This window comes from Pongo pygmaeus, chromosome 1, assembly GCF_028885625.2.
Source record: "Pongo pygmaeus isolate AG05252 chromosome 1, NHGRI_mPonPyg2-v2.0_pri, whole genome shotgun sequence".
Taxonomy (NCBI): Eukaryota; Metazoa; Chordata; class Mammalia; order Primates; family Hominidae; genus Pongo; species Pongo pygmaeus.
Window position 1 is genome coordinate 211,582,435 of NC_072373.2, and position 25,860 is coordinate 211,608,294.

The 25,860-nt window shown below is 45.3% G+C and overlaps 2 protein-coding genes across 17 annotated transcripts in view; both read left to right on the forward strand.

The window, feature by feature from the left end:
- Positions 1 to 16,184, forward strand: part of EMC1 (ER membrane protein complex subunit 1) — a 33,144-nt gene extending 16,960 nt beyond the window's left edge. For 3 of the 4 annotated variants that reach the window (XM_054503809.2, XM_054503816.2, XM_054503825.2), the window contains 10 exons: positions 1,117 to 1,316; positions 1,483 to 1,632; positions 2,832 to 2,993; positions 3,291 to 3,410; positions 6,810 to 6,947; positions 10,691 to 10,864; positions 11,426 to 11,636; positions 13,413 to 13,497; positions 14,563 to 14,692; positions 14,779 to 16,184. In XM_054503809.2, the coding sequence (XP_054359784.1) occupies positions 1,117 to 1,316; positions 1,483 to 1,632; positions 2,832 to 2,993; positions 3,291 to 3,410; positions 6,810 to 6,947; positions 10,691 to 10,864; positions 11,426 to 11,636; positions 13,413 to 13,497; positions 14,563 to 14,692; positions 14,779 to 14,958 (1,550 nt within the window). In that variant the 3' untranslated portion in view covers positions 14,959 to 16,184. The remainder of the gene's footprint in view (positions 1 to 1,116; positions 1,317 to 1,482; positions 1,633 to 2,831; positions 2,994 to 3,290; positions 3,411 to 6,809; positions 6,948 to 10,690; positions 10,865 to 11,425; positions 11,637 to 13,412; positions 13,498 to 14,562; positions 14,693 to 14,778) is intronic. The other variant, XR_010127004.1, reaches the window with a different exon arrangement.
- Positions 16,185 to 23,935: 7,751 nt separating this feature from the next.
- The window catches only part of UBR4 (ubiquitin protein ligase E3 component n-recognin 4), a 136,303-nt gene continuing 134,378 nt past the window's right edge, over positions 23,936 to 25,860 (forward strand). For all 13 annotated transcript variants that reach the window (XM_063667865.1, XM_063667903.1, XM_063667873.1 and 10 more), the window contains exon 1: positions 23,936 to 24,225. In XM_063667865.1, the coding sequence (XP_063523935.1) occupies positions 23,936 to 24,225 (290 nt within the window). The remainder of the gene's footprint in view (positions 24,226 to 25,860) is intronic.

Genomic DNA, 25,860 nt, shown 5'->3' on the forward strand with positions numbered 1-25,860 from the left:
GCAATGCACATTTTCTTAAACTGAGGATTAATTTGACTTTACTGTTTATTTCTGCTGCCTGGATCCAGCAATTCAAGGTAAAACCTGCTTCTTGCTGCCTTGTTGCTCGTTGCCTGCTCACATGGCTAGCTTTTGGTTAATTGTTTTTCTTCCTAACTTGGACCAATGAGGTACATCCTTGGGGTATGTGTGAGTGTGTTGACTGCCATGCTTGTGTGTTGTCCTGTTCCTTCTCACTTCTCTTCCTTGAGCAGAGGTGGGTGGAACATAAGATAAGAAGAGGTTCTGCTCCTTCTTTAGTGAGTTATTACCATGTACCAGGCACCACACTAAATCCTTTATGTACGTCGTATGATGTAATTTTGCAACAGTCCAGTGGGTTACATGCCACTTTACAGATGAGGAACCAGAAGCAAAAAGGTGAAGTACATTTCTCAGTGTTGCCCCGTAGTGAGTGGTGAAGCTGGGATCTTAATCTGGGCCTGCTAGATTCCAGAGACCATGCCCTTTACCTTGCTTCCTTGCATCTGTTTCCAAATCTGTGGTCTCCAATGGAGGAGATTTGGAGGGCAGTGGCTTCATTGATGGAATCAGGGAAAGAGTGAATGATGGTCCTGGGAACTCGTTGCAAGTACGTCTGTTGGGTGCAGGTTAAACAGCTGACAAAGTAGGAATGAAGCAGTGGGAGATGGAAGTACCTGCTCATGATCCACATTCATTGACCTGCACCCTCCACCCCCACACTCATACCTCTTCTGGCTTTGTCATGGCACCCAGAAACCTTCCTCTGGCATCTTGGATGTGGGGCTGTGGTGGAGACATTCACAGCATGGCTGCCTCCTGCATGCCTGATCCCTGACTGCTTATCTCCTATTCCAAGATTCCAGCTGGGTTTAGTTGTAAGAGCCAGTTAAGCAGTTTTTGGAAGCTCCTGCATGAGCCTTACCTAAGTGTGAGACTATGGGCATCAGATACAGGACTGCCCTTTGGGCTTGTGGCCTAGAGTGTGGACTTATCGCTCCAGAGGAGAGGCAGAGATCCCTCATTAGGAAAATCATGTACCTCCTTCTGGACCCCTAATCTGATGTAGAGTATGTTACTTTTCCTTTACACCAGATGGCTTGCTGGGGATGTTCCTGAAACGCCTCTCGTCTCAGCTTATCCTGCTGCAAGCATGGACTTCCCACCTCTGGAAAATGTTTTATGATGCTCGGAAGCCCCGGAGTCAGATTAAGAATGAGATCAACATTGACACCCTGGCCAGAGATGAATTCAACCTCCAGAAGATGATGGTGATGGTAACAGCCTCAGGCAAGGTGAGTGGGGTTTAATTAAGCTCCAGTTACTGAACCTTTTCAAGTTCTGAGGGTGAGGAACAAAAAGCCTTTGGTGGTGGATAACACTGGTTCTAGTTTTCAAGGACAGACTCAGTTCTTTGGTTTCTCTTTCTAGTAGTGAGCCAAGTATTTGTTTATCTTGCAGCTTTTTGGCATTGAGAGCAGCTCTGGCACCATCCTGTGGAAACAGTATCTACCCAGTGTCAAGCCAGACTCCTCCTTTAAACTGATGGTCCAGAGAACTACTGCTCATTTCCCCCATCCCCCACAGTGCACCCTGCTGGTGAAGGACAAGGTGAGGCATCCAGCTCTGACTTGAGCCAGACTCAGTGTGGCTTTTTTGCTATTTTGTAACTTAAATTGCTCCTAGGCCCTTGGAATTGTGTGAGTTAATGAGGAACATTCAGGGGTTAGAACTCTGTTTCTTCTAGTTTCATGCATGGGTGGAGGAACCATCCAGCGCTGATGTGGAATTGTTTAGAAAGTGGGTGTGACTTCACCAGCTATATAGGGAGCCAGCTCTCCTCTTTTCTAAACATTGGCTGTTGGTTGCTGAGTGGCTATTTTCTCTTCTCTGTTTGAGGAAGAGCAGGACACAAAGATATTTTTGTGTCTTCCCAGAATTAGAATGGATTTTTGTGTATTCATTCTAGCATAGAAGGCGGGCTTGGTAGACACTTTCCTGGAATGGCTCCCTGGTGCGATCTCGGCTCACTGCAGCCTCCACCTCCCAGGTTCAAGCAATTCTTGTGCCTCAGCCTCCCGAGTAGCTGGGATTACAGGCGCACGCCATCATGCCCGGCTAATTTTTGTATATTTAGTAGAGACGGGGTCTCACCATGTTGGCCAGGCTGGTCTCAAACTCCTGACCTTAGGTGATCCACCTGCCTTGGCCTCCCAAAGTGCTGGGATTACAGGTGTGAGCCACCACGCCCGGCCAGGTTGCTGAATTGTTACTTGACTTTTTTATTGGTTCTTGGTTAGAACTGGCAGAGCAGCCAGGCGCGGTGGCTCACGCCTATAATCTCAGCACTTTGGGAGGCCAAGGAGGGCGGATTGCTTGAGTCCAGGAGTTCGAGACCAGCCTGGGCAACATGGTGAAACCCCATCTCTACAAAAAATAAAAACAGAATTAGCCACGTGTGGTGGTTTGTGCCTGTAGTCCCAGCTACTTGGGAGGTTGAGGTGGGAGGATCGCTTGAACCTGGGAGGCAGAGGTTGCAGTGAGCCTTGATCATGCCACTGCACTTCCAGCTTGGGTGATAGAGTGAGACCCTGTCTCAAACAAAGAACTGGCAGAGACAGTTTGACATTTTTCTTTGTGACGTTAGCCTAGGGGACTATTCACCTACAGCCAAGAACTTATTTTCCACAAAGAGGGCAAAGACTAGGGAACCCCCACAGTTGTTGAGCTGGAGTGCCAGCTCTTCAGGTCTATCCCTAGGATTTGCAGTCTTTTCTTGTTGGTGGAGCCTGACAGTTTGCTCATTTTAGGAGTCGGGAATGAGTTCTCTGTATGTCTTCAATCCCATTTTTGGGAAGTGGAGTCAGGTGGCTCCCCCAGTGCTGAAGCGCCCCATCTTGCAGTCCTTGCTTCTCCCAGTCATGGATCAAGATTACGCCAAGGTGTTGCTGTTGATAGATGATGAATACAAGGTACTGTCTTCAGAGGGGATGGAGAACATGCTAGCGGAGTCGGGTTTGGGGCCAGGTGGTCAAACACAGCGGCCCGGAGATGGAGTGCTCTCTGCACCCAGCACGTGTTTGGGCTCTAAGGCCATCCCGAAGAGAAATGATGGCTGTGTCTGCATTTGTGAAAACTCAGGTTCTTAACAGAACTGAATGTAAACCCTAAACTGAGTTCAAATCGACTGATTTGCTGTTTTATTCTTAAGGCTCTCTTTGATGGGGAACTTTCCTAACTCTTTCCTTGGGCTCTCTGGGTTTTTCAAGGTCACAGCTTTTCCAGCCACTCGGAATGTCCTGCGACAGCTACATGAGCTTGCCCCTTCCATCTTCTTCTATTTGGTGGATGCAGAGCAGGGACGGCTATGTGGATATCGGCTTCGAAAGGTAGGAAGGCGTGTCCTGGCATGACCCTTTGTGGATGAGATGCGGGTGTTTCCTGGCCATTTGGCTAAGAAGTGAATCACGCTACTCATTCTACTGTAAACTTAAATTAGCGTAATCCTGATGTCTGATACAAAGTCAATCATTTGTTCATATTTGTTGGGCAGCTACTACATGGCAGATACGGTTTTAGGTGCTGTGGATAGAGTGGTGCACAGTAGACCAAATCTCTGCCCTTGTGGAGCTTTCATTCCACATTCTTGTTCTTTTTTTTTTGAGACGGAGTCTTGCACTGTCGCCCGGGCTGGAGTGCAGTGGCGCGATCTTGGCTCACTGCAACCTCTGCCTCCTTGGTTCAAGCGATTCTCCTGCCTCAGACACCCAAGTAGCTGGGATTACAGGAGTGCGCCACCACGCCCGGCTAATTTTTTGTATTTTTAGTAGAGACAGGGCTTCACTGTGTTGGCCAGGATAGTCTCAAACTCCTGACCTTGTGATCCACCTGCCTCGGCCTCCCAAAGTGCTGGGATTACAGGCGTGAGCCACCGCGCCTGGCCCCATTCTTTTTCTATAGCAGAGAGATGGGACTTTTTTTCCATTCTTGGGAGGGTAGAAGGTAGGAATGTGGGTTGAGTAATAAGTTGTACTTTTATATGAAGATGATGTTGACCAACTCGTGATGGAATGTGTGCTTTGAATTTTATTTCTAGAAAGGGGGTCAGTTTGCTTTAATTCTCACATACTTGAGACCAACTCTTGTAAACAGTGATACACGCTGGCTCTGAAGTCCAGCTCTGAAGTTCACGAGGGGCTGGCATGGCCTTGTTAGCAGGACTGTTTGGAGAAGTACTGTGTGGTGTGTACTCACAAACAGCTCTCCCATCCTGTCCTGTATGGCCTTTTGAGAGGCATAGAGTTTAACAGCTTAGACCCAATTTGCTGGATTGGAAGCCTAGGTTTGTCACTTACTAACTTTGTGACCTTGGGCTCTGGCCTTCTGTTTTCTTGTCTGTAAAATAAGGTGATAAGTACCTGTCTCATAAGGTGGTTGTGAGAATTCAACACATAAATCACATAAAACTGCCTGGCACATGGTAAATGCCATCTGAGTTGGAGGTGCTGTTGTTTTGAAAACGCAGCACCCTTTTGTGACATTTGTAACAGCTAACCTTAGCATAAACAGCACTGGAAATGGTCTGCCCAGAAGATACATCCTTTACCCTTGTGAATGAAAAAAAAAAAAAAAAAATCATCCTTTTGAGTTAATAAAAAGAGGATCTTGAAAGAGACAGTTTTGTAGATTCAGGGCAGTGAACTGGAGTGTGGGTGTCATGAATCTGGAGTCCTGAGGACATCATCTGAGTGAACAATGACCAAGGAAGACAAAGGAGGCAGAGCTGTCTGTGGGAAGTGAGCCAGCTGTGCACACGAGTCTGGGACCACAAGGGAGTGTGCTGTCTTTGCCCTCACTTGGTGACCTTCCTCTCTGGGGATGTTTTAGTGAGTTCTTATGTTTTCAAAGAAGGTTGTGGCAATGAAGGCTTATTATTAATAACTTTCATTATTTTAAAAATTTGGGTAATACATGAGTATATTCTCATTGTAAAAGAGTCCATTGATACAGAGAGGTGAACAAGCAAAATGTGAACAGACCCTTGTAGCCCCATTTCCAGCGGTCTTCCCCTCCCCAGGTGGAAAGCCTGTCAGCAGTTTGCTGTGCCTCTTTCCACTGTCCTTGTGTATTTTTGATTCCATATCAACAGCTGTGTGGACACACGTGTGTGGCTCATACTTTTTTTTTTTTTTTGAGACAGAGTCTCGCTCTGTCACCCAGGCTGGAGTGCAGGGGCGCAATCTCAGCTCACTGCAACCTCTGCCTCCTGGGTTCAAGCGATTCTCCTGCCTCAGCTTCCCAAGACTACAGGTGCACGCCACCACGCCTGGCTAATTTTTGTATTTTCAGTAGAGACGGGGTTTCACCATGTTGACCAGGCTGGTCTCAAACTCCTGACCTCAAGTGATCCTCCCGCCTTGGGCTCCGAAAGTGCTGAGATTACAGGTGTGAGCCACCACGCCCAGCCCATTTTATTTTTTTTTCTCATTCACATGCAATTGACCTATCTTTATTCTTATGAAATTTGCTTTTTTCATTGAATGGGTTTTCTACCTCATTGTTTTGTCAACTTCAGTTTTTTATTACAGAAAAATATTGACAAAAGTACAAAATCATGAGGTATGGCTCAATGAACCCTCACCAAGGGAATACACTTGTGTACCTGGTAATCACATCAGGAAACAGAATAGCATCAGCTCCTAGAAGGCCCTTGTGCCCTTTGACAGTAACTATCTCCTGTCTCCACCCCCAAGGGCTCTGCATAATTCCACAGGATGGATGTATAATAATGTATTTAACCATGAGTGTTTATTGGTTGGTTTCCTATGACCATAAAGAATCATACACGAAATGTTTTGAGGTCCCTGTTAGCTTAGACATTCACTGCTGGCCCCAGTATACAGGGATCTTGGAGTTTGGTAATAAATGGTAAATTTTCCTTGCATATTTCCTACTGAGATAAACAACGGGATACTACTGAGCGTTCGCCTCCTTTCCTACTGGCTTTATTATCTATCTTTTTTTTTTTTTTTTGAGCCGGAGTTTCGCTCTTGTTGCCCAGGCTGGAGTGCAATGGTGCAGTCTCGGCTCACTGCAACCTCCACCTCCTGGGTTCAAGTGATTCTCTTGCCTCAGCCTCCTGAGTACCTGGGATTAAAAGCATGCACCACCACACCCGGCTAATTTTGCATTTTTAGTAGAGATGGGGTTTCTCCACTTTGGTCAGGCTGGTCTCAAACTCCCGACCTCAGGTGATCCACCCGCCTCGGCCTCCCAAAGTGTTGGGATTACAGGTGTGAGCCACCACGCCCAGTCTAGTATCTATCTTAATCAAACCGAGAGTTCTGAAATTTCTTCATAAACTAGATCTCTATTGCTGTTTTTCTAGTTTGTTTTTTTTTTTGAGTCTTGCCCTGTCACTCAGGCTGGAGTGCAGTGGCGTGATCTCAGCTCACTGCAGCCTCTGCCTCAGCCTCCCGAGTGGCTAGGATTATAGGTGCCTGCCACCACATCCGGCTAATTTTTTGTATGTTTAGTAGAGATGGAGTTTGGCCATGTTGGCCAGGTTGGTCTTGAACTCCTGACCTCAAGTGATCTGCCCGCCTTGGCCTCCCAGAGTGCTGGGATTACAAGCATGAGCCACTGCTCCTGGCTCATTTTTCTAGTTCTGATCTCTGTTCCTTCCTGCACAAAGGCCTCAAATAATGAACTGTAGGATGTGTGTGACTCCAGCTGTTTCAGTTCTAAGTGTACCCTGCTGATTACAGGCTTTTTTGTCCCTGCCCTAGGATCTCACCACTGAGCTGAGTTGGGAGCTGACCATTCCCCCAGAAGTACAGCGGATCGTCAAGGTGAAGGGGAAACGCAGCAGTGAGCACGTTCATTCCCAGGGCCGTGTGATGGGGGACCGCAGTGTGCTCTACAAGGTACATACAGCCAGCTGTCTGGTATACAGCAAGGGCTTTTGAATCAGGAAAACAAGGGCTTCAAGTCTGGCTGTAGGACTTGGTACATATATGACCTTGAGTAAGTCATTTAATCCCTTTGAGCCTTAATTTTTGTTTGTGAAATGGGGATAATAAATCCTCCTCCTAGGCTTGTTGTGATGATCACCTGAAATGTTCATGTCTAGCCCAGTGCCTAGCGTATGGTAAGTAAGCAACAGATGTTAGCTCTTATTTTTTGACGTTTTTTTTTTGTTTGTTTCCTGAGACAGAGTCTTGCTCTGTTGCCCAGGCTGCAGTGCAGTGATGCAGTCATGGCTCACTGCAGCTTCGTCCTCCTGGGCTTACGCAGTCCTTTCACCTCAGTCTCCCAAGTAGTTGGGACCACAGGCACACGCCATGCTAATTTTTTAAACACGGCTGGGCTTGGTGGCTCATGCCAGTAATCCCAGCATTTTGAGAGGTCGAGGTGGGTAGATCACTTGAGTCCAAGAGTTTGAGGCCAGCTTCGGCAACATGGCTGAAACCTTGTCTTTACCCCCCAAAAAAAAAAAAAAAAAATTCGCTGGGCATGGTGGTGCATGCCTGTAGTCTCAGCTACTTGGGAGGCTGAGGTAGGAGGATCACCTGAGCCTGGGGAGGTCGAGGCTACAGTGAGCTGCAGTTGTGCCGCTGCACTCCAGCCTGGGTGACAGAGTGAGACCCTGTCTCCAAACAAACAAAAAAAATTTTTTTTAAATTTTTTATTTTTGTAGAAGATAGAGATCAACCTAGGAAACATAGTAAAACCCTGTCTTAAAAAAAAAATTTTTTTTAATTTTTATTTTTGTATTGACAGGGTCTCACTATGTTGCATAGGTTGGTCTCTATCTCCTGGCCTCAAGCAGTTCTCTTACCTTAGCCTCCCAAAGTGTTGGGATGAGAGACTTGAGCCACTGCGCCTAGCCCAGCTCTTATTACTAGCGGTAGTACTGATAGAGCATTCTGGGGTTAAACCATAGTCAAGCCATCAGAAACTCCATCTCTGTGATCCAACACTCTAGTTAGTGTTAAAGAGAGGGAGATTGAGGTGACTAGTGGGCTGCAAAACTGTTAATGGGAGAGAATGTAATGATAGTAGTAATGCACATTAATTACACCCTCTGGTACAGCAGAGACTGAGTTGGAGGGGGTGTCATAGAATACAGATCACGGAACTTGACAGTAAAGCTGGATCACTAAGCATGAGCCAGTGCAACACAGTGCAAGCCTCTAGTTTGACTGTCGAGTTAAGACTTGGCTCTGCCATGGCCTAGCTGTTCATCTCTTAGGCTGCCTGAGCTTCAGTTTTCCCCAGTATAATGGGGATAATAGCACCAACATCAGTGGATTGTTTTGAAGATTAATGATAACATGTCAAGTGATTAGAATAGTGCCTGCCACATACTTAACATTATTATTAGTGCTATTGACTCTTTTTTTTTTTTTTTTTTGAGACAGGGTCTTGCCCTGTTGCCCAGGCTGGAGTGCAGTGGTGCAATCACAGCTCACTGCAGCTTTGACCTCCCGGGCTCAAGCAGTCCTCCCATCTCAGCCTCCTAAGCAGCTGGGATAACAGATGCATGTCACCATGGCTTATTTTCTTTTCTTTCTTTTCTTTTTTTTTTTTGAGATGGAGTCTTGCTCTTTCGCCACGCTGGAGTGCAGTGGCACGATCTTGGCTCACTGCAACCTCCACGTCCTAGGTTCAAGAGATTATCCTGCCTCAGCCTCCCGACTAGCTGGGACTACAAGCGCACACCACCGTGCCCAGCTAAATTTTGTATTTTTAGAGATGGGGTTTCACCATGTTGGCCAGGATGGTCTTGATCTCTTGACCTCGTGATCTGCCCGCCTTGGCCTCCCCAAGTGCTGGGATTACAGGCGTGAGCCACCGTGCCCAGGCAGTTGTTTTATTTTCTTTAGAGATGGGGTCTTGCTGTGTTGTCCAGATTGGTCTTGAACTCCTGGGCTCAAGCAATCCTCCCATCTTGGCCTCCCAAAGTGTTAGGATTACAGGCGTGAGCCACCGCACCCGGCCAGCAGCAAGTAGTTTTTGAGTGCTAGCTGGATGCAGGCACTCATTTAGACACTGGGATATAAAATGGGCAAAATAGACAAAACTTCCTGACCTTGTGAGGCTTCCATCATAGTTGGGTGAGGCTACTAATAAAGAAAATAAATAGGTAAATTAGATAGTGTATTAGAAAGTGACCAGTTCTATAGAGAAAAATAAAGCCGGGAAGAGGGAAAGCGGGTACAGTGTAAATCGGGTGGCTAAGGAGGGGCTTAGTGAGAAAGTGGCACGGAGTGAGTGGACTTGAGTGAGGAAGTGAGTTGTGTGGGTAGCTGCGGGGAGAGCCTTCCAGAGAGAAAAGTCAGAGTGCTCCTGGTGTGTGTGAGAAATAGCAAAGAAGACCAGGTAACTAGAAGATGATGAGCGAGGAGGCATGTCAGGCCTGCTGAGGGCAGAGGGCAACAGGGCCAGATCACAGGCCACCACCGTGGTCTTCACTTTGGAGCACAGTGAAGAGCCACTGGGAAGTTTTCAGCAGAGGAGTGACATCAGTGACTGAGATTCCACAGGCTCATTTGACCCAGATTAGACTGTAGAGGGGTGAAGAGGAAAGCAGACCATTTAGGCTGTGGGGTCATCCAGGTGCTGATGGTGGCTGGAGCTGGGCTGTAGCATGGAGGTGGGAAGGAGGGATCAGGTTCTGGGTACTTTTGAAGGTAGAGCCAAGAGCAGGTATATGTGTATTACAGAGAAAGGAGTCAAGGATGACTCGAGGCTCTAGGTCTGAGCCACTGATGTATGGAGTCGCGACTGGCTGGGGAGGAGAGAGGAGCAGATTTTAGGCAGGGGTTAGAACAGTTCAGTTTGGGCCATGTTAAGTTTCAGATGAAACATCTGAGAAAAGCTACTGAGATAGTTTCTTAGTGAAGTCTGGAGTTCAAAGGAGTATCTGGTTTGGATATATACATTGGGCATTGCCAACATCCATAAATGGTGTTCAAGCCATGAGGTTGGCTTGAGATCACCACGAGGGTGAGTGTGATGGAAATGCTCAAGGCTTGAGAACTTCCTGGTGTGTTCCACCATGAAGAAACTGGGGAGATGTGGAAGAACCTCCAAAAGAGACTGAGGAGGAGAGGCCAGTAAGGTAGAAGGAGTGCTGGGCAGGGATGTTCTGGAAGCCAGGTGAGAAAATGTCGCAAGGAGGTGGTGATCACCTGCGTCATGTGGTACTAGTGGGTCAAGTAAGTTGAGGGCCAAGACTTAGCCACTGGATTTAGTGATGGGGAGGGCGGTGGTGACCCTCAGAAGAAAAATATCACTGCAGCGTTTGTCTCTAGGTCAATGAGTGGGCAGACCAGGATTTTATCTTGGGTTACCATTTGCTATCTGTGACTTGAGAAGCTGCTTAACTACTTTGGGACTTTTCTGCAAAATGTGGACCATAATAGCTACTTTGCAAGACTGTTTAAGGGATTAGATAAAATACAAGGTACCTGGCATGGCACCCAGTACCCAATGCACATAAAACAAGTGCAGTGATGAGAAACTCCAAACAGGAAACTCTTTTCACCAGAAACCCTGATTCCTCTGCCAGGCTGGAGAGCTCCAGGTTGGTCTCACAGCACAGGAATGGAGTGTGTGATGAGTCATCGTGGTTCTAAGGGAGGTTTTCTCTCTCTCTCTCCAGAGCCTGAACCCCAACCTGCTGGCCGTGGTGACGGAGAGCACAGACGCGCACCATGAGCGCACCTTTATTGGCATCTTCCTCATTGATGGCGTCACTGGGCGTATCATCCACTCCTCTGTGCAGAAGAAAGCCAAGGGCCCTGTCCATATCGTGCATTCAGAGAACTGGGTGGTGGTAAGCGGTCACTACCAGAGACACAAGGTAGCTCCAGAGGTCTCCCTGCTTCCTGAGTCCTTTCCAGAAACCCAGTTGCTGCTTTGGTTTTCTTAGGATCTCAAATTCCCTGGATGGCAGCAAAGCGTGCTGGTTAGGGCGCTAGGCTCAGGAATCAGATTGCCTAGGTTTAATCTTACCTCTTCCGTTTCCTGACCGTATAACCTTGAACTAGTTATGTACACGCTCTGTGTTGCATCATTGGTAAAATAGGGATAATAACAGTCACCTTCAGTCTAGCAAAGAACAATGCCTGGCACCTAGTAATGATTCAAAGGTTAGCTACTATTATGGCTTCTAAGACTCTTGAGAATTTCCTTTGTTTTGTGGTGAACTTTGGATAGCCTAGATAAAAATACTTTGAAAGTTAGTAAACTTGATAGTAAGGAAGAAAAGTGAGGTGCTAGTTGATGGTTCTCCTTCATGGATCTGTAGCTAATTAGAGGGATGCCTTCCAGTGCAATTTCCCTTTCCAGTTGAAGCAGCTGCTAAGCCCTGAGCTGCCTCCTCCTATCCCTGCAGTACCAGTACTGGAACACCAAGGCTCGGCGCAACGAGTTTACCGTACTGGAGCTCTATGAGGGCACCGAGCAATACAACGCCACCGCCTTCAGCTCCTTGGACCGCCCCCAGCTGCCCCAGGTCCTCCAGCAGTCCTATATTTTCCCGTCCTCCATCAGTGCCATGGAGGCCACCATCACTGAACGGGGCATCACCAGCCGACACCTGCTGAGTGAGTGCCTGGGGAGCCTCTGGGATGGCTGGGTTCCCTTGGGCAACCACACTTAAGGACAGAGCAAGGGACACATTGCTGGCAGAGCCTTGTTGAACCACCTGTAAGGGAAAGGTGGTGAGGAGGGCTATATATTAGTGGAGAAAGTTTCTTAGTTCATCTTTGCCACCTATGAAGGTGACCACTTCTCTCTCAGTCCTCATCTTTTTTTTGTTTTTTGAGACAGGGTCTCACTCTGTCACCCAGGCTGGAGTACAGTGGTGTGATCATGACTCACTGCAGCCTCAACCTCCTGAGCTCACCTGGCTAATTAAAAAAATTTTTTTTTTGTAGAGACAGGGTTTTGCCATGTTGCCCAGGCTGATCTAGACTCCTGGGCTCACGTGATCCTACTGCCTTGGCCTCCTGAAGTGTTGGGATTACAGGTGTGAGCCATCGTGCCTGGCTGCCTGGCCTTCAGTCCTCATTTCTGATATACCACCTCTCTATTTGGCGTTTTCACCTAGCTCAAAAAGTCAGTTCCTGATAGCATTCTTAACATAGCTAGCCTGTGCTGACAGCTTGCAGAAACTGGCAGGGTCTGTCGCCCAGGCTGGAGTGCAGTGGCATGATCTTGGCTCACTGCAACCTCCGCCTCCTGGGTTCAAGTGATCCTCCTCCTCAGCTTCCCAAGTAGTTACAGGCGTGCACCACCATGCCCGGCTAAGTTTTGTATTTTTAGTAGAGATGGGGTTTCGCCATGTGGGCCAGGCTGGTCTTGAACTCCTGACCTCAAGTGATCCGCCTGCCTTGGCCTCCCAAAGTGTTGGGATTATATGTGTGAGCCACCGTGCCAGCCCTAAAAATCTCATCCTTATGTAACCTAAGCCCAGGACTTAGGACTTAGTGGTTAACAGGTTCCTGTGTTTAGTTGATTTTACCGAAGATGTTTGAGACTCTCAGATCTGATGGGCACTTGGCATTGCTGTTGCCTTCTTTTTTTTTTTTTTTTTTTTTTTTGAGACAGAGTCTTGCTCTGTCACCCAGGCTGGAGTGCAATGGTGCAATCTCAGCTCACTGCAACTTCAGCCTCCCTGGTTCAAGCAATTCTCCTGCCTCAGTCTGCTGAGTAGCTGGGACTACAGGTGCGTGCCACTATGCCCGGCTCATTTTTTTATTTTTAGTAGAGACGGAGTTTCACCATGTTGGCCAGGATGGTCTCAATCTCCTGACCTTGTGATCCACCTGCCTCGGCCTCCCAAAGTGCTGGGATTACAGGGGTGAGCCGCCGGGACTGGCCTATTGAATTCTTAAATATGAAGAAGCCAGCCCTGTTGGCAGTTTATCAGCTTTAATCACCATTACTGAAACTGGTGCTATGATCGATCATGCCTGGTCCTCCAGTCTTCCCTGGCCACTGTACTGCAGCTGCATGAACAGCTGCGTTTGCTCAATGGGAAGGAGACTCCCTGCTGGGGGAGGCATGGGAGGGACTGGGGAGAGGCATGAGGAAATCCAAGTGGCCTACATTTTCTCTTTCATCATTATCCATATCTTGATTCTAGAACTTTATTTTCTGGTGTCTCAGAAAGTTAAGAAACCAGTGTCTTCAAAAGTGAGAACCAACATTCAGACCCATGCATATTATTGGATTATTATTTTTGGCTATGTAAGGGAGCCTCATTGACCCATTTTTTTGTTTTAAATTCTTATTTAAATTTCTGCAATCATGACATTTTTGTAACTGGCCCTTGCTGGACACTGGATCGGTGTGAACATTCACTTCCTCCTGTGTAGTTGGACTACCTTCTGGAGCAATTCTTTCCCTTCCTAAGGCTTTGCTGGATCCCCGCCGCCCTGAGATCCCAACAGAACAAAGCAGGTGAGACCCTCATGGGCAGTGCTGAAGGCTCTGACCTTACAGAACTTAACCTCACTGATTAAGCTTGGTTCTTGGTCTCCGTGTGCCTTCATGCTGTGCTAGGGCCTGGGGATACAGCAGGGGGCAAGTCTGAAAAAGTCACCTGCCCTCATGGAGCTTACAGTCTGCTGGGAAATGGACAATAAATACATAAGATAAACAAGTAAAATATATACTATGTTAGGTACTCAAATGCTAAGCAGAGTAAAACAGGAATGAGCTAGGAAGTGGGGATGGGGATGTGCGTGGGTGTAATTTGAGAGGTGGCCTGGGAAAGCCCCTTTGAGAAGGTGCATTTTGAGTGAAGGCCTGAAGGAGGTGAAGGAGCTAGTTGTGTAGATACCTGAGGAAGAACTTTCTAGGCAGAGGGAACAGGCAATGCAAATCCCTTGAGATCATGTCTGGTGAGTTTGCGGAGGGCGACGCTAGGAAATGAGATCACTGAGGTAATTCGGGCCAGACCATGTGGGCAAGCCAATAACTTATTCACTGTTGGTATTGTTGTATTAACAACCACCATCTCGTTGGGTTTTCTTACCTCCATCCTGAATTTCTTTGCCTAGGGGCATGAGGAATGGAGAAGAGTGTGTTTTGGAGAAGTATATGAGAGAGAGGAGGTTAAAGCTAGGAAAAGACACAGGATGATAATCAGGTTTCAGAGAAATGGGGACTGAGAGGCACCCTGGAGTGGAGACCAGGAATTAGCTTAGTGATTCAGTGTGCTGGCTTTAAAATGGTTGGCTTTCCTCTTGTGGTGTGAAGTGCCAGTCATCTGTATGTTCTTTCTTTTCAGATTTAGAACAAAGTAGGAATCTAGATCTCAGTCTTACTCTCCAGAGAGCTTCCTTTCTTGTAGTCCTTCCTAACATTCAGCTGCTAAATTTTTAACTACCTAATGCAAGCAGACCTGCTAGGAGATTTGAGGCTAGATATGTAGCCTGGAAACCTCCCAGGACTCAGGAAGGGCAGCCAAGAGATCCCTTTACAGCAGTGCTCAGACTGCCTGTCCCGGCTGGTGTTTTGCAGAGAGGAGAACTTAATCCCGTATTCTCCAGATGTACAGATACATGCAGAGCGATTCATCAACTATAACCAGACAGTTTCTCGAATGCGAGGTATCTACACAGCTCCCTCGGGTCTGGAGTCCACTTGTTTGGTGAGTAGAGCCCACAGCTGCCCTGTTTCACCCGTGGTGGATCATTGGTTGTTTCTTCCCTAATTCTTGTTCCATCTGCCTTCCAGGTTGTGGCCTATGGTTTGGACATTTACCAGACTCGAGTCTACCCATCCAAGCAGTTTGACGTTCTGAAGGATGACTATGACTACGTGTTAATCAGTAGCGTCCTCTTTGGCCTGGTTTTTGCCACCATGATCACTAAGAGACTGGCACAGGTGAAGCTCCTGAATCGGGCCTGGCGATAAAGACCAAAGACTGTGCCTAAAAGTGGAGAGCCAGGGGAGTGTGGGTCAGATAAGCAGCTACAGCTGCAGTTTGGTGGATTGGTGGAGAGTGTGTGTGTGTGAGTCAGTGCTCAGCTAAGAGCTGTAGGGAAGAAGATGGATGACCTTCACGCAGAACTCCTTTTGGGATACACATGATGCAGAAAGGATCCTACATGGAGAGAGACAGAACTCTCAGCTGACACTCTCAGAGATTCCTGATGGGCTTTCCCTTGAAGTCCAAAGGCCTCTGCATTGTTTCCTTTCTTTGCCCATCCATGAATGTTCTGTTTTGTTTTGTTTTGTTTTTTAATAAGAATTCCGGCTGATTTTTGTGAGGCCTGTTTAAATTGACTTTACTTTGCCTTTTGTGTTTCCCAATTTTATCTAGAAATCTTTCTGACTTTTTCCATCTCTTGCTTCAAAGTAAGAGGGGAACTCTCCTTGCTGACTCCACCTTATAGGTACATTTGGTGTTTTGCACTGGGAAGAAATAGGATCCATCCTTAGCTGAGGCTTGAGGACTGATCCAGCCTCTCATGGCTTCCCTCCAAAGTAACTTAGGGTTGAGGGATCTATGTGATGTCAAAACTTACTTTAAACCTCTAGTTTCACGCTGTCATTTATTAGGCTGGGCCACCAAATCTTTGTTTCAATTTATCAGAAGCCAAGTGCATAGTAGCATCTTGTTTGTTGCCCATTGCCTGTACTTTTCACCTGAGATGTGTGAGTTGGGGCCTTTTAAAAACTACTGAATTGTCTGAGCCTTGAAGACATTTCCAGGGAGAAGAGATAATCTCTCATTTCACCCACAGGCTGGCCTAATCATAACCTAGTTAAAGATGTCCTTGTTTAAGAACCCCATTATTTATTTTTAGTTTTTAATATAAATTAACATGTGGGTCATCGTATTTCTCCTTAAATGAGGAAATTTTAAGTCTTATTGATCTAACCTTTGAAGCTTTAAAAAAGAGGAGAAAGAGGGTAGGGGTGGGAAACTGGCATACTGTGTGTACAGCACTGCCGATTGGCTAGGCCGCTGTGTCTCTGCTACAAATTAAAGAAATCCTAAAAGTTTTCCTTGGTCATAGAGTTGGGGAATGACAGAATTTTTCTTTATTGTGAAATGTATGTACAGAGTAGACCATCTCTAGCCCTGTGGTGAAAGAGGTACACTCGAATGTCTGAATAAAACAAGTGACAAATGACACTGTTTAAGTCCTCTTTTGTGTCTTAGAAGATCACTTTGAGGCTATTTTCACATTAGAGGGGATAAAAGCAGTGAAGACACAGAGTAAGTGTATTTTATTTTAGTAAGGAAAGGTCAGTTTAATCATATATGGGTTGGTTAGGTTATCTAAAAATTTGTCATCTTTCTATGGTCATATGCCGATGGTAGATTATGGCAGAGAAGGAAGAGGAAATGACAACCATTTTATTAATTGTCAATTTGATATTGAGTGACTGAATGTCTAAGAATCTCCAGAAAAGACAGGCATCTATCATCTGACCCAAGGCATATTTTAACATAACCTGGGAGAAGAGAGTAAGTACAAGTTAAAAAAAATTCTGCCCTAATTTTGAGAAAGCCTGGCTGGAATTCTGACTGTCTTACATACATATGTGCAAGGTTAGCCTGCAAAATTCTAGTTTTTATTTACCAGTGTGCCAGAATCTGAAACAAGTTACTGGAAGTTATTTGTCCTTTAGTAAAATTCCCTGTATTTCAGCTGTAATCAAAGTTACCTCAAAGCAGGTGCTTTTTTTTTTTTTTGGGACAGAATCTCACTCTGTCGCCCAGGCTGGAGTGCAGTGGCACGATCTTGGCTCACTGCAACCTCCACCTCACAAGCAGCTGGGACTATAGGCGCGTGCCACCACGCTCAGCTAATTTTTTGTATTTTTAGTAGAGACGGGGTTTCATTGTGTTGGCCAGGCTGGTCTCGAACTCCTGGCCTCAAGTAATCTGCTGGCCTTGGCCTCCCAAAGTGCTGGGATTACAGGTGTGAGCCACCGAGCCTGGCCAAGTGCTTAAAATAGTTAATGCTAATGCCACAGTCCAATTTAAATCTTTTCTTAATTCTCAACTTTCCTTAATCTTAAAGCAGCATTTGGTTCTGAGCAGCTACGCTCAGTCTCCACCAATGGCTGCTGAGACTGTATGTTTCCTCTCTCAATTCTCTGATCTATTTGCTTTCTTGTCATTCTTTGTTTTTTTTGTGTATTCCTTGACTTACCTCTTCTCCTGTCTTCATTAATTAGGTTAATTTTGGGGCCCCTACGGTGTTTCACTTAAAAAGATTTGGCTGGGCATGATGGCTCATGCCTATAATTCCAGCACTTTGGGAGGCCATAGTGGAGGATCTCTTGAGCCCAGGAGTTCCAGACCAGCCTGGGCAACATAGCAAGACTCTATCTACAAAAAATAAAAAAAAATTAGCCGGGCCTGGTGGCATGTGCCTGTGGTCCTACCTACTCAGGAGGCTGAGGTAGGAGGATTGCTTGAGCCCGGGAGGTCGAGGCTGCAGTGAGCCATGAACATGCTACTGCACTCCAGCCTGGGCAACAGAGTGAGACCCTGTCTCAAAAACAAAAACAAAAACTAGTTTGTTTTAGTATTCATTAATTACGTATATGAGCACTGGTAGTCTAGTGTTTGTTCTTGTATACAATGTTTTCTTAAATGAGATGATGCTATTTAATTCTGTTACTTGTTTTTTCAACTAATGGATCTTTTAAAGTTTTTTATTTAAATTTTTGTGGGTACATATTAGGTATATATACTTATGGGGTACATGAGGTGTTTTGATAAAGGCTCAGCTAATGCATCTTGAATATCATGTATTCATAAAGATGACTGAAATAGTTTCTGGAACAAAGTCTGATAGAAAAAATACTCAATTCCTAATTTAAGTGTTAGAGACTTTAATGTAAGCTACCTAATCTGAACTAGTTTCATTATTTGTGTGTGGGTACAAGTTATGTGCTCTGTAAGGCATCTTTCAATTTGAAAATTTCATAATTGTAATTTCACTGCCTTTATAAATTGCTTTTTTTTTTTTTTTGGAGGCAGGGTCTCTGTCTGTCACCCAGGCTGGAGAGCAGCGGCTCAGTCATAGCTCACTGCAGCCTCGAACACCTGGGCTCAAGTGATCCTCCCTCCTTAGCCTTCCAAAGTGCCGGGATTACAGGCATGAGCTACTGCACCTGGCCCATAAATTGCTATACTTCTAAAGAGCCTATTACACAAAGTATCATCAGAATCATCCCAAGACTCATTTCCTGATTCCTAATTATTTAAAATTTTGCTTTTAGGCGAGGCATGGTGGCTCAAGCCTATAATCCCAGCACTTTGGGAGGCCAAGGCAGGCAGATCATTTGAGGTCAGGAGTTCAAGACCAGCCTGGCCAACATGGTGAAACCTGAAACCCCATCTCTACCAAAAAAATAAAAAAATTTAGCCAGGTGTGGTGGTGCATGCCTGTAATCCCAGCTACTTGGGAGGCTGAGGCAGGAGAATCACTTGAGCCCAGGAGGCGAAGGTTGCAGTAAGCCGAGATCATGCCTCTGCACTCCAGTCTGGGCAACACAGTGAGACCCTGTCTCAAAAATAAATAAATAAAATGAAAAAATTGCTTTTAAATCATGAAACCATTCTGTTTTCTTTACTTGGAATGTTTTCTTCCCTGCTTAAAATCTGGCTTGTCTCAAATCTGAACTCCTCCATAAAGTCTTCCCTATTGGTTTCAGCTACTCAGGACCTTCAACCATCCTGGCTGCTTACCACGTAACTTCTGAGTGATATACCACACCCCTTTATTATTTCAGATATTGTGTCTCTCAGGGACTGTTTTCTGAATTACCTATTGTCCGAGACATGAAGTTGCTCCTTGACAAATAGTTCCCCAAATGGCTGTAACTTCTTCTCCAGAACGCTTAGGAACTTTGTCCTCAGTTTCCCAAATTTCTAAGACTTCAGTGACTTAGGGAACTTTTTTCCTTTTTTTTTTTTGAGACAGTCTCATTCTGTCTCCCAGGCTGGAGTGCAGTGCCTTGATCTCGACTCACTGCAGTTTCCACCTCCCGGGTTCAAGAAATCCTCCTGCCTCAGCCTTCCGAGTAGCTGGGACTCCAGGAGTGTGCCACCACGCCTGACTAATTTTTGTATTTTTAGTAAAGACAGGGTTTCACCATGTTGGCCAGGCTGGTCTCGAACTCCTGACTTCAGGTGATCCGCCTGTCTGGCCTCCCAAAGTGCTGAGATTACAGGCGTGAGCCACCATGCCTGGCCCCAATAATTCTTTTTTTTTTTTTTTTTTTTGAGACAGTCTTGCTCTGTTGCCCAGGCTGGAGTGCAGTGGCGCAATCTCGACTCACCACAACCTCTGCCTCCCCGGTTCAAGCAATTCTCCTGCCTCAGCCTCCCGAGTAGCTGGGGCTCAGGCGTGCGCCACCATGCCCGGCTAATTTTTGTATATTTATGGAAATGCCAAGAGATAGTTCAGTCTGCCTCTCTGGCATGCCATGGATACCAGGTCTGACAAACTCTTCTTTTACTCCTTAAAACAAATGCGCACCTGATCAATATGGGGAAATAAGCTGCATGGTACCATAATTTGTATTCTAAAAGGGAAAAGTATCTCTTTGGTATTGCTTTGGAAAACATTCTTTATAACTATCTTGCTATTTAAAAATTGACAGTTATCCTTCCATAATTAAAACAGGTAGACAACATCCTGTGCCCTTTCATTTTTTTGTAAAATGTAACCTGAAACTATTCAGCATTCTTGAAGCAACCTTTCAATAATGGAGATACTGGTGCTTCATATCAATCAGCTGTCTTGATTTTGTGGCTAAGTTCTTTATTTTAAAAAGACTATGTAAGTTAAAAATTTTTTTTAACAATATCCCCAAATTAAGGTGAGTGTTGCCTTCAAAACCTCCCCCACGTTTCCCAGAGGTCACCACTGAACAATTTGGTATCTCTCCAGGTAATACAATCTTCTGCAGCTTGGTTTTATCACTTAATCTATCGTGGAGAGTGCCTATGTGAGAAGAAATGGATCTGCACCATTCTTAGTGGTCACACGGTTGAAATTCTTAAGTGCTGTACCATTAGAGATTTTTATGAGACTCAATACTCTTTCGGGAAAGTCTAATATTTAGGTCACCTTTCCAGTAAGAAATTTATAACATAAAGGATGTGTACACACCCATCTTCCCATTTTTTTTAGGAATCAGAGTGTGAAGTTAGTTGAGACTGACCTCCAACGAAGAAGCCTGTTTTCCACCAGCACTAAGGCTTTTATATATTTCTGATCCATGATACTAAGAAGGTGACTTTTCCAGGATAGAGACTAAGAACATTTAGGAAGGTGTGTTTGTAAAATAGCCAAAGGTTTATATTGAAGCACCCTCTTCTCTGTCCCCTAATGTGCAATCTGAATGAATGGAAGTCAAGAAAGCAAACTAAAACTAGAATTAAAAGGCACAATTACTTATACAAACTCCCTTATACTTCATGGTTTGCTCACATCATGGCTTTGATGACATCATATATCCCATGTGCTGTGATAAAATAAGAACTAGACTAGATCAATCAACCAGAGGCCAGTTTATTGATGATAATGAATGAAGACTGCAATTGCAAAGAGGGCTAAAATACTCATGCTGCTGGAATATATATCCGCTCCTATAAAAAAGGTGATGTAAGTTAAAATGCTATTGTAAGTTTGCTTGGTTGTTATGGAGTTAGGAGATGTGATATCTTACTCATGCTTTTTACTATAGGCACATACCTTCCAAGGAGACCAGAACAGTCCTTCTCTGCGCATGGGGACCCCGTGTCCCCACCCCAAACAGTGCTAAAGGATACACACAGTGTAATCATTTGGCTCCACTTTTCCCAGAGTTTACATATAAACTACTTTCCTTCTGTTAAGTATCTGGCATACAGTAGGCTCTCTCTGTCATCATACTCTGTACCTAATTATAAAGCAAATGGATGATAAAGTATTTATAAACTTTTTATTTTGACTTTTGACAACACAATTTCAGACTTACAGAAAAGTTGCAATAGTACAAATAATTCCCAGAACCCCTCTACCCAGATCCCCCAAAGGTTAACATTTTACATTTGATTTATCCTTCTCCTTCTCTCTGTCTCTCTGGCTCTCAATCTGATAGGTCAAAACTTTTGAGTGTAAATCTTAAAGTGACATTGTATTCGAGTCCCTCCACAGTTAGCAAAATTGTTTCTTTTTCGCTCTTAAAGCAAGAAGGCTGCAATAAGCATTTTCTTCTTCCTTTTAAGTTCATGCCAGGTGAATTGTTCAGTATCATGGGAAAAATAATACTTGTGGGTTATAAATAACGTCTCATAATTCTAAACTGAATGAGGCTTCTAATCTAATTCCTTATATTCTTGGCAATTTGAAAACTAACTCTGTTGTGAATTACCAAAAAGGAGCTGCTCTCCATTTGAAGTTTTCAGTATTGCAGTAGGAGTTTCAACAAAATATGCACTGATTACTACTTATTGTAACTTTGTAAAAGCTTGAGAACAGATTGACCTCTGTTGGCTCCTAGTGGGTAACAGCTAAGGTTTATTCATTTACTTGTTTCTAGAAACATTGTATCTATTAAGATTTATTCCAAGCAACTCTGTATTAGATGGCTCAAAAGAAAAAAAAAAAAGAGATGTGCTATCTATGGCTTTTGAAGCTCCTGTAGTGAGGCACACTGACCTCATTTGTTTTTAGATTGCTATACAATTTACAACCACCAAAGTGTGCAAATCATAAGTACAAATCATGGCTCAGTGACTACTGTGTGTGTGTATCCATGTACGCATAACTGTGTCAAGGTATAGAACTTTTCCAGCTCCCAGCAGGCCTCCTCATCACTACCTCTACACAAATCTTTAAACCATACCATTCATCAATGTCTGCCATTTTTACTTCATTGAATTCCCTGTAACATGACCGTATCATATCTTTTATCATTTTAAATTTCAGTTCCTTGGCAGACACTTGGGATTAGAATGGAACTAGTATTTTAAGTCCTTCAGTTAATTCATAAAAGTTATTTATTGTTTTTTAGTTTCTATCTAATTTTTTGGACCAGAATATTAGAAGCTTGTGTTTCATCTAGAAGTCTTTTATTAGTCTGTTTCTTTTGTCATCTAAATTTATAACATAGATGCCATTCCAAATCTTTGTGGCAACACAAGACCAAACCTCCAGTACTGAAATAAATGTGGCATTCATAAAGGAAGTTCTTTATCTGGAGTGCTTTCTCCCAATCTATTAACCAGAAATATAAAGTATATAATAAATAATTTAGGTACAGGTGAAAATCTCCCTGTGATATTTTGCATTTGCCTTTTATTCTCTTGGAGAGGGAAGGGAGGACAGCAGATACATTTGATCTTTTATTTCCTGAAATTTCTCCAAGACAGCCTTTGCAGATTAATTTTGTCCTTTGGTTAAAATAAAATTCATATCCCAAAGCCATTATAAAATTCTGGGTCTCCAGCCTTTCCTTAGGGCTCTGGTTCAGTATCTTGAAATACTGCAATATTTATAGTGTTATGGAAAGTTCTTTTTCATTTCTGATGTTTTTATGTTTAAGAAACTTGCTGTTATTATTATCCTCTGGTAAGCAGACACTGAAGGCAAATTCCTACTGCTGTCATCAAAGCCACATTTTCCTCCAAGACCGTCTTTGACTTGACTGAATTTTATTTTGAATGTAAAGATGCAGGCTGGGCGCAGTGGGTCAAGCCTGTAATCCCAGCACTTTGGGAGTCCAAGGTGGGAGGAACCTAGGACTTAGCAGCTTGGGCTACGTAGGGAGACCTGTCTCTTAAAAACAAACAAACAAAAAAAATTAAGAGTGGTGGCCTGCACCTGTATAGTCTCAGCTACTGGGGAGGCTGAGGATGGAAGATTGCTTGAGCCAGGGAGGTGGAGGCTGCAGCCAGCTGCAACTCTGCCGCTGCACTCCAGCCTGGGCCATTGGGCGACAAAGCAAGATCCTGTCTCAAAAAAGGTAAAGTATGGCATATCTTAATAAAAGTGCAGATTAATCACTAGGTACCAATTCATTTATCAGTGTTACACACCAAGAACAAAAGCTCTTCCTAAACTTGGGGGAGAATTTCAGGGCTTTAGGAATTTGAAACCGTCTTCACAGTTTCTTCCAAGTCTTATTCAGGCCGGCTGCAGGCCACAGGCCTAGAGCTTGAAGCCGTCCACCAATATCTCACACACAGGACTGTCCTTAATGCACGAATACCTTTCCTCGAGAAAACTGCTTTTCCCTCTTAGATCTTGTAGCCAGATCATTTTGCCGGCAAAAGTCTCAGACATCTCCTGTGAATAAAAGCTTACATTCTTTCCTTGCCAGTAGAAAAAAGGGGAACACGTAAGCATACGTGGCAAATTGCAAAGAGGGATGCATTGTACGAGCTGGTCAGATTGTTAATGAGGGCAATCCAAACAGAAGAGATTTGAGTGCGAAGGGAATATGGATCAGTGATTAAAAGGTGGTGTGAGAGGCAGAAAGCCTTGTAAGCTATGGCGCTCTTTAGTATTACTATTGGGGGGATCTAGGCAGGGGAAGAAGCAGGTGAAAGCGTCTTAGGCTTCGGCCTCCTCTTGTCGTCCTTAGCTGTCCCAGGCCAGGGCCATTCTATTCGCCGAGGCGTAGTCAACTCTGCTGCCCTAGACTTGCCAACTGAACCCATGCTCCAAACTCACCTTTCCCCGCTGCCCGGAAGCCAAGTCGCTACCACCTGCTTGAGCAACTCCCACCGCGCAGGCTCAGAAGTTAACGCTGTCCCGCCTTTCCCCGCTGCGCTACCTTCTGAGCAGGCGCAGCGTCTCCGATCCGTTCCCTCGCCGCGGATCGACCCCGGTGAGAGCAAAGGCCGCTCCGCGCGTCGCGTTTTTGACCCATGACGGCGGCGCGCAGTCTGACGCGACAGATGGCGTCACTTCCGCCCCCTCCCGGGAGGCGGCGCTGGGCCGGTGGCAAGCCCCCGGAGGGAGCCGCAGTAGTACGACGGAAGATGGCGACGAGCGGCGGCGAAGAGGCGGCGGCAGCGGCTCCAGCGCCCGGGACCCCGGCAACGGGGGCGGACACGACCCCGGGCTGGGAGGTGGCTGTGCGGCCCCTGCTGTCCGCGTCCTACTCCGCCTTCGAGATGAAGGAGTTGCCGCAGCTGGTGGCCTCAGTCATCGAGAGGTACCGGGCGGCGGCTCCGGCGGGCGACGCTGTTGGGGGGGGGAGGGGATTTCGAGCCGGATCGTCTGGACCCGCTTTCCGGGCCGCCCCCTGCCCCTTGGGCATCCCCGCCCCAGCCACGGCTTCAGGGTCCCGGGCCCCGGGAGACTAGGGCTTGCCTGGGTTTCCTTCCGCCAACCCATGTAAATCACCTCTACCTCAGTTTCCCCTCTGGAGCAAAACTTTAGCGGCCTCCCTTGCGGGAGGGCGTGGCCGGACAGGGTTGAGAGTGACTTTGAGATGCATTCGCCCTCTTAAGGGAATGTTCACGGGACTGCCCCTTGGGTCAAGTCACAGATGAGTTTGCATTTCTCGCCCGCACTCATCCCCCTAGCCTGGGCCGGAGCGGAGCCGTACGGTATAATTTAATAACGGTCTCCCCGCGGTGCTGTAATCAGTGGGGGCACGTGCTGTTTCTGTGACTGAAGCCCCTAGCTACATTGATGACCTCTTTTTACGTTGCACTCCTTGTGCATTCCTACTGTATCGGTCTTTGATTAAAAACATTTCAGTGTGTGAGTCTGAGAGATCATTTTCCCAGAGGATGTGTGGTGTGTGTGTTCTCTTGCTGCCTCCCATCCCCCTCGCATTAAAATATCATCACATTCTTTTACAAACGGTACTATCCGTTGGTTTCCTTTTGTGTGTTTTTGTCTTTTTGCACAGCGATTCTTAGCTAGTGACAGTTGTGTAGGTACAAAGATGGTGATCTCAGAGTGCCTGCCTTTTCCTGACATACTGTGCTCAGAGCAGTCTTTCATTAGTTTAATGGTAGACTTTTGCTTTTAAAGCCAGACTGACTTTCATTTTTCTAGCCATACCTCATTTCAGCAACTCCCTGCAGTTGTTAACTGGGTCATTTTAACTTCATGATGACAAGGGTATATCTAGGTGCTATCCAGAGGTTAGAAATTGCTATTTGTTACTCAAAGGAGGCCTATGGTTTGACAAATTGTTTTTGTGCTTTTTCTTGTTGTTAGACTTGTAATCCTTTGGATGCAGTTTTTAACAAATTATAATAAAATAATGGTTGAGTTTGGTAACTTCACAGTCAGCTTTACAGATGGATTTTGCTATCTAATCATCAGGCCAGGAATGTTCTGAAGACGTAAACAGGTTTCAAATATACTACTTTCAAATTACGTAGCTACTTTTTGTTTTAAACATTTGGATTGGCAGTATTTTCCCTGACTCATACTCATGTTACGTAGAATCAGTAACGTTCCAGTCTTTTTAGAGCATTTGCTTTTATGTTTTTCTGGACATGAGCTGGATAGGTTATAAAATATTAATAATTTGTTGACACCCTTCCGTAAATCCTGTATTCTGGGGCCATGCCTTTAAAGCCGTAATACTTAAGGAACACCCTCCAGCCAAATACATCACTAGGTTTGAATTTTGCCATACATGTGGTAGTGGTCTTTGCCATACCCTCTGTTTGTACAAATAATCAAGAGTTGTATTTGTAGACATTAATCAGATCTCTCTTTATGGCTTAGAAAATAAGTCCAAACTGATGGGTCTTTGGTAACGCATTTATTGGAAGGCAAGGTCTCTTTTTTTTTTTTTTTTTTTGAGACGGATTCTTGCTCTGTC